At 57.8% G+C, this 17,798-nt stretch overlaps 5 protein-coding genes across 5 annotated transcripts; 3 read left to right on the forward strand and 2 right to left on the reverse strand.

Annotated features, from left to right (window-relative positions):
- Nucleotides 1-351: 351 nt before the first annotated feature.
- Nucleotides 352-1,266, forward strand: SLS55_008492 (uncharacterized protein; the record flags this gene model as incomplete). Its single annotated transcript, XM_066779900.1, has 1 exon — nucleotides 352-1,266. The coding sequence occupies one exon, from the start codon at nucleotides 352-354 to the stop codon at nucleotides 1,264-1,266; it is 915 nt and encodes a 304-aa protein (XP_066629129.1).
- Nucleotides 1,267-5,567: 4,301 nt separating this feature from the next.
- Nucleotides 5,568-6,457, reverse strand: SLS55_008493 (uncharacterized protein; the record flags this gene model as incomplete). Its single annotated transcript, XM_066779901.1, has 3 exons — nucleotides 5,568-6,107; nucleotides 6,216-6,222; nucleotides 6,450-6,457. The coding sequence occupies 3 exons, from the start codon at nucleotides 6,455-6,457 to the stop codon at nucleotides 5,568-5,570; spliced, it is 555 nt and encodes a 184-aa protein (XP_066629130.1).
- An 891-nt stretch (nucleotides 6,458-7,348) lies between these two features.
- Nucleotides 7,349-7,990, reverse strand: SLS55_008494 (uncharacterized protein; the record flags this gene model as incomplete). Its single annotated transcript, XM_066779902.1, has 1 exon — nucleotides 7,349-7,990. One exon carries the CDS (start codon nucleotides 7,988-7,990, stop codon nucleotides 7,349-7,351), a length of 642 nt encoding a protein of 213 aa, XP_066629131.1.
- Nucleotides 7,991-9,552: 1,562 nt separating this feature from the next.
- SLS55_008495 (uncharacterized protein) lies at nucleotides 9,553-11,190 on the forward strand (the record flags this gene model as incomplete). The annotated part of the gene is made up of 1 exon (XM_066779903.1): nucleotides 9,553-11,190. The coding sequence occupies one exon, from the start codon at nucleotides 9,553-9,555 to the stop codon at nucleotides 11,188-11,190; it is 1,638 nt and encodes a 545-aa protein (XP_066629132.1).
- Nucleotides 11,191-14,081: 2,891 nt separating this feature from the next.
- SLS55_008496 (uncharacterized protein) lies at nucleotides 14,082-15,080 on the forward strand (the record flags this gene model as incomplete). Its single annotated transcript, XM_066779904.1, has 4 exons — nucleotides 14,082-14,196; nucleotides 14,396-14,696; nucleotides 14,842-14,911; nucleotides 14,964-15,080. 4 exons carry the CDS (start codon nucleotides 14,082-14,084, stop codon nucleotides 15,078-15,080), a joined length of 603 nt encoding a protein of 200 aa, XP_066629133.1.
- Nucleotides 15,081-17,798: the final 2,718 nt, after the last annotated feature.

Consider the following 17,798-nt stretch of genomic DNA (forward strand, 5'->3'; position numbering starts at 1 on the left):
GTTCAAAGCAGTCTTGTTAATATGCCACAGTGAGTTGTAAAATCTTACAAGTCCTACGTGGGTAGTTGAGCAAATGTCTGAAGGCAGATGCGACTTTCTCCATTATACATACACATGCATCCGGACGTATAATTCGACTGCCCATGGGTCGACCAGACCAACCCAGTCACCAAGGGAGAGACCGACGACGTCACTCTGTCCCCATGGCCCTTCAAGCGCTCCTGCCAACCGAGACTGTCAAGTGTTCCGACTCCATCTCTGCCTCTCAACCTTACATCTTCGCCACAGAGCCCACCACGTCTGACCCACTACAACCATCTCAGTCATTGCTGCATCAGCAAACCAGCCCCGATGGAAGAAACACACGAAAGCATCGAGGGAGTCGAAATGCGCGCCCGCAGCCAGGACACGACGTCTGCGCCAGCCAACCCGGCCTCAGCCAGCCCTTCCGACACTTCTCCTCCCACCACCGACGCCGCATCGAGCCCTACCACCAGCAGACCCGCGCCCACGGCAGCCAACTCTCCCAACACTGCTCCTCCCACCACGCCACCATCCACGGGCACCACGCCGCCCGCCACCGACAGCGAACCGACCCGCCCGGCAGCCAGCCCTTGCAACACTCCTCCCACCGCGCCACCAGCCCCAGCCAGCGGACCCGCCGCGCCCACGGCCGCCAACCCCAGCACACCCTACAACCCCGCCCGCATCCGCCAACGCTTCGCCTCCGTCCACGCCGTGCGCACGCACCTCAACCGCGCCATCTGCACCTGGGCACCTCCGCCGCTCTCAACCGCCAACACGCGGCCCGACACCCCCGGCGGCGAATGGGCGTACGTGCGCGGCGCCGTGCACTCGCTGACAGTCGGCCTGGGGCCGCACGTCGCAGACCGCGCCGCCATCGCCGGGCTCGGCCGCGACGGCCTCGCCACCCGCATCGAAACCCGCGCGTGGCTGCTCTTCGACGCCCTCAACCGCCTGCAGGACGGCGGCTGCGTGCTGCAGACCCAGACGGACTACTCGGCCGTGCACCCCGAGGCGGGCGATCGGGTGCTGCCGTACCGCGCTCGCTGGGTCGCTGTGTGTCGGCTGGCACAGCGCTTTGCGGGCGTGGCCGAGGCGATGGTGTTTGAGGCGGGGGAGGACGTGGATGAGGTGCTGCTTATGTATGTCGCTGCGCCGGGGGCGGTGATGAGGGTTATGGAGCGGAGGAGGGCTGGGGTGGGGAGGGATAAGGAGATGCAGGTGGAAAGTGCGTTGGGGTGATATGGGGAATGGGGGCCGGCATGGTGGGGAGGGAGGGGTTTGCGGATAAGGGAGATTGGGGGGCGGGATGCGGGGATGGGGATGCGGGGATGCGGTTTGCTTTGCTTGTTGCGGGTTTGGGTAGGCAAATGGGGATACTGGATAGAGGCGGGTAGACGGGTAGACGGGTAGACTTTGGCTTCTTTGCTCCTTCGGTCTGCCGTCTGAGCAGTTTGACGGATCATAAAATTCATTCATTCTGTTGCTACGACCTACTGTTCCCCAGAGTGCCAGCAGAGCGACCGAGCTCACCGCACTATCTGCCACTCCTTCCGCGACTTCCTCCACCGACCAACCCCTCGCTCCCGTCGCCCCGTCCACTTCCCCACGACTTTCGGTTCCGGCCCGCGTCCGGTCTTGGTCGAGCTCTCCCCCAGACAAGGGTACGACATGCCGCTGCAGGACGACCTATTGAAAATGTAATCGGACGAGACGAGGGCGATGGACCGATGGATTCATATGATCCTCTCTACGCACCGGCAATCTTAACCATGTTCTCGAGCTGTCCTGCCTCGACAACTCCTACGTCGACCTGCCCACGAATCAGAGCATCGCCCGGGTCGACGGCAACCGGTGGCACTCGTGGGGAGGACCGTTTCGTCGCCATGGCCAAGGCCGGCACCGCCTTCGACCCGTCGCACCACCAGGACATCGACCTGGTCGACGTGGACGACATCGTCGACTTCATCGTCTGGCTCCACCCTCTGATCCACTCAGTCCTCTACCATCGCCGTGGCCGCAACCCCAAGTTTGCGGTCCCACATTGGCCAAAAGAGGGGACTGATAACTCCAACATCTTTCCGTGGATCGATCGCGCTCCCTCAACAGTTTTAAACCAGTGCCCCGATCGACGTCCCCCTGCGATCCTACACGATCTGCGACCGCGCTCGTCCATAAAAATAATCCGATAATGCTTGCCGATCCCGTCTCCTTCCTCGTTGTCGTTGAGGTCGTCGGCGTCCGGGTCCACGTCCGGGTCCGGGTCTGGGTCCTCGTCCTCGTTCGCGTGGTCGTCGTCGTCGTCGTCCTCGTCCTCGTTATCCGTGGTTCCCCCTTCGGACCTGTACCATGTCTCCGAAAACTATTCGACATACGACCAACCACTTACGTAAATTCTACTCTGAGTTTGGGTAACTAGCTAGGACTCCATATTTCTAAAAAGTCTAATTGGATTAATAGTGTATAAGTTGCTAATACCGAAGTTTAGAAGGAAATTTTAAGAAGGGTTACTAGCGTCTAAGAGCGGGTAGTATTTAGGGACGAAGAGGTCTCTCATTATTTAAGGTGCCTTTCAGTCGGATAATCCATCTATCCTTAACAATGGGGTGGACACGATTCACGCTGTTTACTGGCGACGGAATCGACGGAGACGTTGAGAGATTGCCAGTAGCTGAAGTACCGAATTTCGAGGTATAGTTCTAATCATTCAACGCGTTTACAATATGCTTATCATTATAGACCTTCAGTATCTTTCTCCTTGATTACTACAAAGTGGCTAGTACGAACTTGAAGCTTCACCTCCACTACCGCAACGATGGACCTTGCAGCGGAAGAACCGATATCACCCCGGAAATGTGGAATTCGTGTGCCTCATCATCAATGCGTCAGTTAAAGCCGGAATCTCCGATCTATTTTGTTTGCTTTGCGGAGACAAATGGACAGCTTAACCCCGATACGCACGAAAGCTCGTCTGTCAATGCGGCAGGCAAGCGAAGACGTACGATTCATGACGGAGACCCATTACAACGTTCACGACCAAGGATCACAGACCAGCAGCCAGTCGCAGCATCGTCCATGACAAATACCAACTCATGGCCACCAGCAGAAAAAGCCGCCCTTGACTTTACAGCAGCAGTCTTCAGAGACTCACATATGGTGCCACCACCACGAGCCACCTTTACACCAATTCGTAGCTCTCCAAGAGTCTTCGTGCCTCCATCAAACCCAAATTCAGAGACTCATCATGGTCGCAAGAGGCGCAGAAGGGAATCGGACGACTCCGAGCGAGAAACACAATCATCCCCGCTGTTTATGACCCCGCCGCCTATGACCCCGCCATCCCAAGCTCTTGAGGACCAAATAACTGGTTACACTGGTAAAGGCAGTCGTTCTCGTGTTTTGGTGGGAAGAGACGGTACCTCGAATAGAGCGATAGTGGCCCGGAGCGATTGCAGAGGAAATATCATCCTTCGAAGATCTCTGTACGACCTGAAAGGGAAGAGGCTCCCACATGAAGACCGCACCATACAGAGCTTCAAGGATACGGAGTTTTTTCCACCCTACGGGCCAGATGAACTGTTCTCCCATGACGACATAAAATCTTGGATATCGGATAAGCTGGACAAAGTGCAAGCCTCGCCTTCCACTCCGGTCTTGGACCATGCCACAAACCCTCTGACCACGGGCGATGACGGGCATGATGCAGCTGAGGATTCAGCCGAGGATGTGGCTATCAAACACCAGAGGATGTCTGATGGGCGTTTCCGTGTGGGGAAACAGAAGGAAGGCCCTTACGCTGTGGTTGCTATGATCGAAAAGAGCGGTCGGATCAGACACTACATCATACCCGAAGACTATCGCGGAAGAAAGCTTTCTCGACCCGAGGAAGGGCCTCAGATCTCACTTGACGATGTCAAGTACCGCGGCGTCTTCAAAAAGTATACGAATGACCGAGAGGCGCTAAAGACTCGACTACTTCGCCTGGTATTTGGCCTCGAAGACGACCAAGACAGTTGTAGAGAGTTGAGCTCTGAATCACAGTCTGACTACTCACCGGATCCCGGCGAAGCAAGCCCAGTCCGCTCGGGCGGAAGTGAGAGTCTCGGTAGTCAGATTACGTATCCACTGCCGCGCCCTCGCCGATTGAGTCACTCGAAGCAAATTGTAGGAGGTGGAGGAGCAGTCTCATCTAGTGCCGAAGGTAATAAGGGCCTTCGGAATGTTATTTATCGTTAATGAAACTCAAAGAAGATTGTTCCAGGCCAAAACAACAACGCGCTCGAGACTCCTATCCAAGTTCGGTTTACTTTTCGGGTCGACGACGACGAAGCACCTCTTTCACCGAAGAGAGAAGCATTTCTAGCTACCACGGCTATTAACCAGGTGTTAAGAAAAGCAAAACGCTTCGTTATAGACGAATCCACGCTTTCTAAACCGGACTTGTTGGAGGCTTGGATTGCAGAAGATAGGAAGTTGCGCAAGTCAGATCAGGAGCAGCCATTGGTAGCTTACGCCGACACCCGACACGAGCTTGTGCTTCACACCGTTTGGAACTCAAAAAAGGCTATTGATTATGATTCGGCACCGTTTGGTCTTGATTGGGGGGTTTCTATATAACTTTTGTCTTACTTTTCTCCTTTGTATGTAGAAACGAATCACCTTATCTCATGTGCTCATCATCCACCGTAGCGGACTTACTGCTCCATTACTCAATAAGAAGACCCACCAAGACACATAGCACCACTTGAACCCCGACGGCCGACACTCCAAAGAAAGCATGTACCCTCAACACTCCAGCCTCCGCGCAAGCCTCACAATGTACATATCCCTACATGTGCCCCAACACTGACCGAGCCCCCATCAAACGGGTCCAGCGGATGACGACCCAGCCAATCCGTCCTCGATCCGTCCTCCCGTACCGACACGACTCCTCCAGGCCCATGAGAAGACCTCCAAAGCACCCATTCCGGTACAACGACCTTCCTCGCATTGAACCCGGCTGTGCAAGATGGGGGAGGTGAAGGGGGAAAGGTGACACGGCGGGGTCCGGTTGGCCGGTGAGAGAGATAAACCCGTACATATACTTTGTTGAGGCACGGTTTGCACCTTAGAGGACTACCTAAAGCCGCACCCCACAATGCAGTCTTTTTGATTATGGCAATCGAGATAGTGAGGTACGGGTAGCGTCAGGTACGGTGGCTACGTCAAGATCAGCGAGGCAATTTGGGGAGATATTAGGTATTGGGTAAGAATATTGAATTTGTACTTGGTCTGGCTTTGCGTTTTTCTTTCCGGGGGGGGGGGGGGGGGGGGGGGGGGTTATGGGTTTTGTAGCTTTAAAGCCTTTTGGTTTTGTTTTTGGGGTTTTGTGAAACTTACCGGGAACGCCTCATGTTTTTATGGGTTTTGTGGCTCTGAAGCCTTTTGGTTTTGTTTTTGGGGGTTTGGGGTTTTGTCAAACTTACCGGCAACGCATCATGACTGCTCTGTAGGATACTCATACAGCGCTCTGTCTACTCGACTTGGGGATGGGAATGGGAATCTCACGGAGTAGATGACTTACCGAACCGCAACTTTCCGGTGCGCTCATACTCTCGAACGCCGGGCTTGTAGACGGACTTGTATCCGCTGTGGACGCCCGCGAAAGACTGATCAGTCCAAGGAGCCACCGTCCAGTGATCAGACTGCGTGCCTTGAGTACGGCTTAGTCCAGAATCGGTTGAGGTGCTACCCTGCGTGCTTATCCACCGCGTCCAGGACGGCAGCGGCTCGAACATGTCGCCGCCCTCCAGCTTGTGTGGGTTCCACCGGGAGACCCAGCAGCGCGACTGGTTAGCAAGCTTGAATAGGGTCTGGATGCTAATCTTGTACTTCCATTCCGTGCCCTTCTCAGGGAAGAGGTAGTTTTCAACAGCGCTCAGCGCCTTGAATTCGATACCAAGTTTTTCCTGAGCCCGGGCAGCGTCACCGCCGGAAGAGAGGCGGTCTGGATGCAACAGCATCTGTAGATCGCGGATGTAGCGCTGCATGGTGCCGTAGTCAGGAATTGGACTGAGTGGGTCAATGCCCAGCACGTCGCAAGCCTGGGCGGCTGTCAGCCAGTCGGGAAGGGGAGTCAAGAAAGCCATGGAACTTGAGAGTTCTTTGGTTGGTGATTTCGAAATTGAGGGATCTCTGGCTGTATTAAGTACTCTACTCCTGGTGGCATGTTCTAAGACCATGTCCCGCAGTGTGTATAAACAATGTGGTGTTGAGATATGAACAATGTATTGAAACGTGATATGAATGCTTACTGTTCGAGCGAGGCACTTTGTGCGAAGAGACAACGTTGCTTTGTTACAAGGGCCTGCGGTCCAGCGGATGACGACCCAGCCAATACGTCCTCGATCCGCTCTCCCGTACCGACGCGACTCCTCCAGGCCCACCAGAACATCTCCGTCCCGGTACAGCGACCTGCACGGCCCACGTTCCAGACGAATCCGCCAGAGTCCACGTCGGGGAGGCCGTCGTGCCGTGGCGTGGCGCTGTTCGGGCGGCCTCAAGAAGGCTACGCCCCGGAACGTTGTTATTCTGAAACAGTACCTGCGGCGGAAAATGACGCGATCCGTCAGTAGGTACGGGAGAGCAATGCGAGCAGCCTCGCGTAGGGGCGGGACATACTCGCTCTGCTGCAAAATAGGTAGTTTCACTGTTGAATGTTATTGATACAGGGAGTACTGTGCCTCTGGCGTGGAGGTTGGGTCGCAAGGCTCGACTGTGACGGGGAGGTCTGCTTCTTTGATTACCTTCCTGATGCGACTAGCGTCGTTGGAGCTAAAATTTAGGCTTGTTGGCTTTAGGGCGCCTTTAAACATTGGCTCGTGCGAGGCAGATTCGTGCTCGGGCACCGGGTAAGACGGCAGCGATTACGAGAAAGTTTTTGGAGGAAGGGCTGATAGGTCCGCTGGGGGGTGCTGTGACTGCAATGGGTCCGTTGTCTATGCGCCATTGGTTGCAGCGTCCCGAAAGAAGCAATTTTAGCTTTTTGCATGAGGGAGGGACCGTGACCGAAGCCGTTCGTTTTGAAAGTTTCATTAACTTGACTCAGCATCTCGGGAGAGGCGTTACTGCTCATTTCCTACATCAATGCACCAGTTCACTTCAGTCCTCTTCCGCAGCATCTGAGCGTGGATTCCGTCGATAGCATTTCTAACCATATCCATCCATGGTAGACCAGCTACCCTTGCAGAGAACCGATCACCTGTTTTCAGATCGCGCTCCCCCAAGTTCGTCCGCATCATCGCATCTCCAGTCCGCACGTCGTCGTCCCCCAACGCCACGCCATTCAAACCACCACCTCCACAACCCCACTCTCAAACCGCCCCTTCACGCCCTTCCCGCTCCTCTCCCCCCACGCCTCAGGCCCCACCCTCTCATCCACCCACACATCGCCCCACTCGCCCTCCACCCGCACCCGCACCCTCCCCCCCTCCACCTTCCCCAACGGCATCAACGGACCATCCCTCAACTCGACGACGTGCTCCCTCGCCTCCCCCGGCTTCAACGTCACGAAGGCATCCGCCTCGGGCGGCGTCTTGCGGGCGATCTTGATGGCGTCCTTGTTGAGGCGCTCGGATGTCGACGGGTCGGTGACGGCGAGCAGGCCGAGCGGGACGAGGGCGTCGTCGAGCGGCGTGTTCCATGTGACGAAGGTGAGGGTGGCGGAGGGGTGGGTGTTGGTGATGGTGAGGGTGAGGGTGGGGTGGCCGGGGGTGGTGCCGGTTTGCTGGATGGTGAGGGCGAGGTGGGTGGAGGGGTCGACGGCGGCGGCGGCCATGGCGTTGTCGGACGTGGAGCTGGGCGAGGTGGGGAGCAGGTCCGAGGGAAGCTGGTGGCAGAGGGTGGTGGTGATGGTGTCGAGGAAGTGGTAGGTGAGGATGAGGAGGACGGCGGTGATGGCGAGGGAGCGCAGGCTCAGGCTGGGCATCGGTGGGTGGTCGATGCGATGGTGGTCGATGAGAAGGTCGATGTCCGGCAGGTAGGCTTTGAGGCTGCTGTCGCGTGGAAAAAGTAGGGTTCACTGGCCAGCAATGACGTAGCTGATATGGTTTGGGACGGTCGAAACAAGCATGTGGAAGGGGGAGTCATGGGCGAAGTCAAAGTATTATGCTTACTGCGGCCAGGCGGAGCGCAGGAAGCTTACGCACACGACAGTCGACGGCAGTCGGCTCCGTCCAGCGCTCTCTTCCGATGGCAGAAGCTTCGAGCACATCAGCAGATCAGCCCCGCCGAGAAACGCATTAACATCGGTTTGGCCTGGCGCAAACGGCGTCGGGAGGGCGTGCTGGGGTAGGCGTGGCGGTGGCCGCCGAGAGCGATGAAACGCTTGGAACGGGCATGGCTCCGCTTTGGACGGAAGCGACGATGAACGAGGTCGTCGTGAGGCGTTTCAGGTTTCACGATTCACGCCGCCTCCCCCTGGTCCGCGCCGCCAAGCCGGGCCCTAATTGCTTGGACCGCCCTATCAGCCGCGCGCATAACAACCTCAAGCAATGCAGAGAAACGGCGTTTGGTTTCGTGCGTGTTGCTGCTGATGTTCTGCTCTCCCGCGCGATCAGCGCTGGGACGGAGCAGGTCGACACTGGCAGACCGTTGCCCTACCCGGCGGCCGTGGGTCCTTCTTCAGCACCGCGGCGACTCCGAGGGCCTTACCCCTGCCCGGTGCCGATCAAGCACGCAGCCACTCTCGCAGGGCTGCTCGGTTCGGATCCCGAGCGAGCTTCATCACGGCTGCGCCCAACCACACGTCCGCTCAAGCCGCTCTTGGCCTCCAGCAAGCGCCGAAGCCACGCCCTCCGCTCGCCAAGCTTTACCGATTCGCCCGAGACGTTTCCCACGCACTGTCGCCTTCCTCTGACAGCAATCCGGCTGCTCATCCTCACTGTTTCACCCGTCATGCTCCCTGTTTGCTCGCCCGCTTCCCGCCGCTATTGGCTGCCGGCCTATACGGCATGAGGCCATCAGGTAATGCGTCGGCTCATGGCAGGGGACCTAAGCTGCCAGCTCACCCCTAGCGACTCGCAACGTCAGTGGCTCAGGCCTGCGCTGTTGTGCCCGGAGCCGCTCCATGCCCGAACCGGACGAAACGGATCGCTGTTTCTCCCCCTGGGCCACTCAGGCCTGGGCACGCAGTCCCCGTTGCAGATAGGACGTTGCCTTTAGATTAAGCCCAGCATCCCCGTGATTACCATGCCTTGTTATGTTAGTTGCCCCGCAAATCCTGCCCAGCCGAGAAGCTGACCCGCCCGTCTGGTCTGACTGTGGAAATTGTTCTGGCCCCGGGTGCTGGTATAAATCATCATGTCTATCCCGATCCAGCTCCCTCTCCACCACCGCCTCCATCACCACTTTCCTTCTCACCATCCTTGCGCAGGTCGCCGACTCCCTTCGGGCTCTTCCATTCTCTCACCACCAGCTTGACGCTGCTCTTGTCTTCACGCATTCTCTCTCTTCCCACATTCCTTCCTCACTCTCTCACTTCCTTTCACCATGAAGCTTTCCACTGCTGCTGTGCACGCCGCTCTGGCCTCGGTGGCCGCCTCGGCCGCCGTCGAGCTCAACAAGCGCGTCACTCCCCTGGACGTCAAGCTCGAGACGGTCAACAACAGTGAGATTAAGGCCATCGTCACCAATAACGGTAATAAGGACCTCAACCTCTTCATCCGCAACTCCTTCCTCGACAGCGCCTCGATCGAGAAGGCCGAGGTCTACAGCGCCGAGTCCCGCGTCGCCTTCGACGGCATCCGCCAGCGCCTGGGCACCAACAACCTCACCAGCGACTCGTTCCAGAGCATCCCGGCCGGCGGCAGCATCGAGGCCACGTGGGACGCGGCCGAGATGCACGACCTGTCGGCCGGCGGCGACTACGACATCCTGACCCAGGGCGCCATCCCGTACGCCGACGCCAACTCGACCAAGATCGTGGGCGCGGTGCCGTACCTCAGCAACCGCCTGCGCGCCAACGTGCTCGGCTCGCACGCCGCCAAGGTGCGCCGCAACTTCCTCGGCAAGATCGAGAAGCTCAAGAAGCGCTCGACCTTCACCGAGTGCTCGGGCGACAAGAAGACGAGCACGGAGACGGCCATGCAGAACTGCAAGAAGCTGGCGACGGCCGCGGCGTCTGCCGCATCGTCCGACAACGCCGCCTTCACCGACATCTTCAAGCAGGCGGACGCGTCCGAGGTCAAGAAGGTGCTGAACGCCGTCGCCGAGGAGTGCGGCAGCACGACGTCGGGGGCGGCGGCGTACTACTGCAACGAGGACGCGGTGCCGTCGCAGTACGCGGTGGGCGGGTGCCAGTCGCAGGTGCTCGCGTACACGATGCCGTCGGCGTCGCTCGTCGTCAACTGCGACCTGTACTACAGCGCGCTGCCGGCGCTGGCGGACACGTGCTACGACCAGGACCAGGCCACCACCACCCTGCACGAGTTCACCCACCTGTCCGAGATCAAGGGCACCGACGACCTCGGCTACGGCTACAGCGCCGCCACCCAGCTCACCGGCGCCCAGGCCCTCAACAACGCCGACAGCTACGCCCTCTTCGCCAACGCCGTCGCCAACAACTGCGGCGGTTCCTCGTCGTCTTCGTCTTCGTCTGGAAGCAGCTCCGGCACCGGCACCTCGACCGGCTCCGGCACCGCCACCACCCCCGAGACCTCTTCCGGCTCTTCGTCCGGCACCGGCACCGAGACGGGCTCGGGCATCGGCGGCATCTTCACTCCCATCTCCGGCGGCGGTTCGTCTTCCGGCTCCTCGGGCACCGAGACGGGGTCCGGCATCGGCGGCATCTTCACGCCCATCGCCGGCGGCTCTTCGACCGGCACCGAGACTGGCAGCACCGGTACTGAGACGGGCTCCGGTATTGGCGGCCTCTTCACTCCCATCGCCGGCGGTTCGTCTTCCGGCTCGTCTCCCTTCGGCGGCGAGTCGTCGTCGTCCGGTACCGAGACCGGGTCTGGCATCGGCGCCATCTTCACGCCCCCCGTCGGAGGCTCGTCCGGCACCGGTGCGGGCTCGAGCTCCGAGGACTCGGACTCGTCCTCGTCATCGGGCATCGGCAGCTGGTTCTCGTGGCCGCCGAGCTGGATGGTGACGAGCGGCCGTCGCGTCGTCGTCACGGGCGCGTAAGAGTCGGCGCTCGGGGATGGGGGGTGTATATCGGCTTTCTTTTGATTCTTTTCTATGGTGGTGGTTTTCGTTTTCGACACCATTTTCTGCTTTGTATATATATTTTTTGCGGGTTTCGATACCCCTTATCGATCTAGATGAGAAGGCGGTGGAGATGGGGAAAAGGAGGCTCAGGCTCCCTCCCCTTCGGTCCTTCTGTCGGAAAAAAATGACGAAGTTATGGACGTTTCTGTTCCATGAACATGCCAAAAAAAAAAAAAAAACGTTGTCTTGTTAAGTGAAGTGACCGCGAGCATTATAAGAAGTATCGAAGCCGCCACATCCTAGAGATTAACTTTAAGTTTAATCATCGATCATAGGTAAACTCTTAGAAGAGTAAGATCGTAGCGCTTTAGATAGGGTACGATCTGTTTAGTATTGACTCTTGCTCGATAGGGTGATAAGGCGAGGATGTCTTTCTTTCTACCTTTTTTTTTTTTTTGGCCACGCCGTTTAGCGTCCGACAAGTAAGAGGACTTTACGAAAGCACCCCAATACCACCCCTAATCCGACAAATGGAGGATCCGCACAGTTCCCCGTATCGGCATTCACGTACGTAGGCTCGTTTCTAGCCAAGTTTCCTTACAGCTCCTTCGCGCAGCTAATGGCTAGCGTGGATCTTTTTTTGCTCATATCATAGGTAGTTGAAGCCATTATCCGGACGTGTATGTATAATTTTTAATTCGATATTCTCGTCCGGACTATAGCTTTAACTACCTACGTATTTTTTTTTCTCTAAGAACGAGCTAAAGTATAGTTACGCCATGTTCTGCTATTCTTTGCGCTAGCCATCGGCTGCAAGAGGGGGCTGTAAAGGTGGAACCACCGCGATTTCCTATTTGGGAAATGGGAGCGTTCCAAAACCGCACCAGATACCAATCCTCGCGACGTGCGTCTCTCCGCACGTTATCGAAGGTCCAAGACGCGTGACGCGGAGCTGTATGTATCATACCACGAGCTGATGCAGGCTTGGCGTGCATTCCGACTCTACAAGGGCGGCCGCGGCCAAGTCCAGCATTCCGTCAAAAGGGCGGGAATTGGCATGACCCAAGTCAAAAGGCTCTCGCGCCCCGCCCATCGTGCGAGAGCTTTCCCTTTCCCTTTCCTTCCTCTTCCCGTTTCAATCGACACTTTGGCGCACCTTGCATCAACACCGGTTGCGCCACAGGCCGACCGACCTACCATGGCCCCACCACCCGAGAAACGCCCGCGCAACACCATCCCCCCCGCTTACACCTGCGCCGTCCTCCAGCTCGACTGCGGCGGCGGCTACTGCTGCCCCCTCGGCACAGTATGCTTCGATGCCGACAGCACCACCACCGTAACATGCCGCCTCGCCCCCGGCATCCCCGGCACCGACCAACCCGCTTCCCCAGCCATCGGCATCTCCCCCTCCACAACCCTAACCCCCTCGCCCTCGCCCCCCACCACGACACCAACACCAACACCGACACCGACCCGGAGCGAGACTGCGACAGAAACCTGGCCCGTCCCCCGCCCCCACACCTCCCACACCCCCGACACGCGCCTCACGGGCACCGGCGTCGCCGGCGTCGTCGTCGGCGTGCTGCTGCTGGCGGGGCTGCTCGGGGGGTCGGCGTGGTCGCTGTGGCGGCGAAGGCGGCGGGAGAAGAGGGCGCGAGATCAGGACGGGTTGGTGGGGGTGGATGGCGGTGGCGGCAACGGCGGCAACGGGGAGGACGTGGTGGAGGATTTTCTTGCTGGGGGGGCTGTGCGGAGGGGGGAGGTGGAGAGGCGGGCGCTGCCATCACGTCTGCAGCCGCGGGGTCGGTCGTCGTGGGGGAATGGAAGAAGGCAGAGGGGTGAACGGCCGGAGATGATGGGGATGGATGGGGACGGGGCGGCGGGGAGGGAGCAGCGGCGGGAAGAAGGTGTGTCGGGACGCGCGGGGAGGACGGGTTGGGGAGGCGGGGGGGACGCGGGCGGAATGGCGTATATGTATGGCGGGAGTAACGTGGGGAGGTCGCCGGGGGAAGTGCCGGGGAGGGTTGAGGCGGTGGGGGACGTGCCGACGACGACGCCGCTGCCGACGCACATGGTCTCGAGGAAGCCGCTTGCGGGTCAACGAGGGGAGCGCCCCCCTGTGTACGAGATGGACGGGTCTAGTCCGCTGGCTAGGACGGCGGCGAGAGGGTCGACGGGTTGAGGCCGGGTTTTTGGCATGGTTTAGCTTATTCTCGTTGTGGGGAAAGGCCTCGTGTCGATCGGCATGTTTTCCGAAGGTAAATCGTCAAGCTCAATAGGAATGGTGGGGGGTCTTTCGTGTCGGGAAGCTCTGAGTCGGCTGCGAAAGGTGACGACAGCTCGATGAAGAAGAAGGACAGGTCTCATGGTGAATGTGGAAAATCGTAAACGAGACATTTTGTTGCTTGTCGAGAAAGCGAAGGTGCGAACAAATGCAGTTTTAAGTCTTGGAAGGCTTGCGAAATCCGGTAGCGAGAGTGGCAGGGTCCTCAGCGGCCCACAGTATCTCATCCGAGTTACCAATGGCTCGGAGTGCGTCTCATTGGCGCCATGACGTGGGTTTGTAGCTGTCAACTTCAAGCCGGTAGATGGCCGGTCCATCCCCATGGCACAACAAAGTCAAAGAAAACAGAGCGACGTCAACACACCCCAGCCGACGCGATGTTCGATCGTGCAGCATTCCAGCTTCTTGATGCGGAAGTTGCATGTGTTAGCTATGACGTATTAAGACAAGCGTGCGGGTGATCGGCGGGCAGGGGTGCCTCAGGAGCTCCGCGATTCTGTGCGCGCCCACTCTCTCACCGTGCACCTCCGCCGCGACACCTCGCTTTCCCAACTCCTCCAGCAACCACAGCCGCAACGTCAAGATGAAGGTCTCAATCACCGCCAGCCTCGGCCTCTTCGCTGCCACCGTGCTCGCCCACGGCGACCACGGCCCTGAAGTTCCCGCCGACGCTGACTGGGCCACGCGCCACATGGCTGGTAAGTCTACTTGCGCGCTTCCTTCCCATCGCTACCAATTGCGAGTCCCCAGAGTGATTCGGTATTTCCGGATCCAATGGCCTGTCAATGTCCGTCATGCGCTGCGCGTCAGCTTGCAAATCACCTTTACAAGCTCCTTATCTCTGTTTTTGTACGAGACCTGACGTCGCGAGCGATTCGCTGACCGCTACTACCACAGAGGAGCACCACATTGCTTCCTTCGACGCCGGTACCTTCTTCGCCCTGCACGACTACGACAGCAGCGGCAAGTGGTCGCCCGACGATGTCCGCAAGACCTACGGCCTCATGGACGAGAGCGCCGCTTCCATTCCGCAATCGAAGAAGGACGAGGTCGTGAAAATCGTATTCCAGCTGTTCGACAAGGACGACAGTGGCGATATCAGCAAGGAAGAATATCTGGAGTCGACCAACAACGGCGTCAAGCTGCCCGACTTTGGCACCGGTCCGGGCCACCACGGCGATGACGAATACGAATATGAGTACGTATCCCGGGCTTCTACTTGAGGCTGTCATTGGTTCCGGGTACCACTTCTGTGTTGATCTTCGGCTTGGATGCCTTCCAGGCTGTGGATCCACATGGGTGTTCAGCCGTCATTGAAGGGCGATAACTGACGAGCGTTGCAGAATCCACCATTTTGAAAAGTACCACGGTGGAGATGATGTCAAGGAAGAGGATCTGATTCACCCGGAAGACGTAAGCATTACCAATTCCTTGACGGCTGCCTAACCGACTAACGACTGTCCAGATTGAGCACTTCGCGAAACACGACCGCCTGGATGCGGAACAGGACAGACTGGAGGCACAGGAGAAGCTGACCATTGTCGAGGCAAATATCCCTAACAAGTTTCGTCGCAACGTTTAGATACTACTGATTTGGATTAATTAATAGTCTTTGAAGCGCAACTCTCATCCTGACCATCGGCAACACGCTACAAAAGGCATGCCTGTCTGGCTAAGCTGGACGGTGTTTATCGGGCTGTCTGCGGTTGGCTGGTTGTATCACTCCGGCGCTGGCATGTTTCGATGGCGGCCTCGAGCTGGGCAGTTTGCGATTCGAATGCCGTGATGCTCATCTACTAGGTTCAGAGCCGCGTGAGATGTCACTGGCCGCAACTTCACATAGGCATCCTGCACGGTCTCCACCCGCATTGGGCTATGTACTTACCAGCCCCGCCATTTCGTCCTAGCATGAAGCATCCTGATCCCCATTCTCAGAAGATGGTCGCGAGCTGAAGAGGGACGTAAGATGTCTTTCATGGATTAGGTTCCGCAAATTTCGTTTAATCCTTCGCCGGTGAACCTCGCTTGGCAATTGCTGAGCCTTGGATGCACGTTCCCGTCCGGTGAGCTGCATTGGAGACCGAATCGTTGGCGGGGACATGCCCGACATCGAGATCCGGCACGTTCCGGAGTGCCATGGTTCATTATGATCGCAAATCCAACAAAAGAAGAGTCTTGGCGCATTGGGGCTGGCCTCAGGCGCCGGTCGTGGCCTGATCAAGACACGGCATCCATGTCGGCGCGCAGCCTTAGCAAGTCCTCGTGATGCAGGCCAGGCACCAAACGCCGCAGCCGAACCAACGATTACGGGCTGCCCGCCAATCGCAGTCCTCGGCTCGCGTGTGCAACGGCAAACAAAATTCGTCGAGCTAGCTCAGGCCTCGGACGACGTGCTGTCGGCCATGCGAACGGTCATCACTGACATGGCGGTTGCGCAATGCCCAGAGACGGCATCCCTGCAGCGGCAGTAGTGCATTGTCTGACGTCATTCCGGGTCCGGTTGCTACTCCGTGTTGCTAAGAAACTGGGATCTTCTGCGCGCCCCACCTCCGCGATGATTTACGTGTATTTTCCGCGTGGCTGAGCGCGTTGCTGGAGCGGAGTTTAATTTGTCATTGTCCTGTCATTATCCATGGTGATATTGTTCAAAAGGCGCATTGCGACTCCCAGCTCTCAAGGCCTTCCTTCCACTCTCGCATCACAGCTCTCACGCGCGGCCTGACAGCTGTACCCCAACCGCATCCACCGGCAACCAATCGAAACTGCCGCCGTCTGCCCCCGTTGCATACCACGGTAATTATTTCGACGATCTGCCAACGTCAGCGCCGAGACATTACACACCGGTCGCGCAAATTGCATGCACAGCACTTGAGAGTCTCTCTGCTCCCCATCGCTCTTGCCAACCTCAACCCATCAGGCGTCGACCGCACCGAGGCAATTACCCTGGATTTTTCGCGCGCAACGACCAAGTGCCATCACAATGGGCTCAGGTGTACGTCCCTCCACCCTTCAACCTATTCGCACAACTACTTTGAGGCTGCCAGCCTTATCCTTACTCATATGTCGCTACAATGACCTCCTCGTCCTTCGCCTACACCATCGGTTCCTACTCTGAACCTAAGTCTATCTTGGTCGGACACTCGAAGCACCGCGCAGTTCACGTACACCCGAGTTCAATTACGCTAACGAATTCCGCATGATTTAGGAAGACCTCATCCTCTACATTGCGGCTATATTCTTGCCGCCCCTCGTGGTTTTGGCAAAGACTGGCTGTGGTGGAGTCTTTTGCCTCAATGTCATATTGACTCTGCTGGGGTGGATCCCCGGTGTCATCCGTAAGTCGCACCATTTATCAGCGCATACGATTCTGGAGACTGACCGATACTCTGAAGATGCGTGGATCGTTGTCGCGACCTCGCCACGCCGGCGCGTCGTCTACCGGCGCACGGCTGTCACTCCCGCACCAGCTCACTATCACCGACGGACGTATGCGAGCCACCCGGCGCCGAGACGAAGGCACCACCACCGCTACTAAGTGTGATGCGGCGCGGCCCTTCGTACTGATTGGGAAAGACCCGAACAAAGCGACCGAAATGACGAACACTTGACGATTCACGACTCTCATTGGCTTTTTTGCAGGATACCCGGGGGCGCATGGCTTTCTCGCTCGACATCATCTTGAGAGAGGCATAACCGAAGTTTCCTGACTTGTTGATGCCTTTACCTATATCTTCTACATCATTGCTGGCTCATTCGTTTGGGCGATAGCTGGAAGTGTATGCCGTTGCATTTGTTACTTTGATCTGTACTCTGCCAGGCCTATCTGACCTGCGCATCCTATGGAAGCACGGGAACCTTCAATTGGCATTTTTCTTCCACAGTTTCTCCTGGTACTCTCTCGAGAAACATCAGCCAGACGTCTGCCCCATCCCGTTGTATCTTGGTCTCATCTATCAAAGTCTCCACGTCCTTGATCAAAGCGTTAGCCGCAGCTGCAGCATCCACTTTTGCCTTCCACATCTCCTCAAGCTCCCTAACAGACGCGGAGCCCCGCGGCTCCACCTCTCCCCACAACACCGTCAGCGCATCCGCGCATACCAAGTCCGCCTGTCCATGAAAAGAAACCGCATTAGCGCCCTGACAACCCCTCGCGGCAAAAGAAGCATTCCGCGTCTCAGAAAACGAAAAGAAAGAACAACTTACCCGCTGCAGCATCTCCCCCACGTCCCGACACGCGCCCAACACGGCCCTCTCCACCATCCCCACCGCCGCCCTCACCTCCTCCGCCAGCCCCAGCAGC

Source organism: Diplodia seriata (genome assembly GCF_021436955.1).
Source record: "Diplodia seriata strain FDS-637 chromosome Unknown scaffold_9, whole genome shotgun sequence".
NCBI classification, from domain to species: Eukaryota; Fungi; Ascomycota; class Dothideomycetes; order Botryosphaeriales; family Botryosphaeriaceae; genus Diplodia; species Diplodia seriata.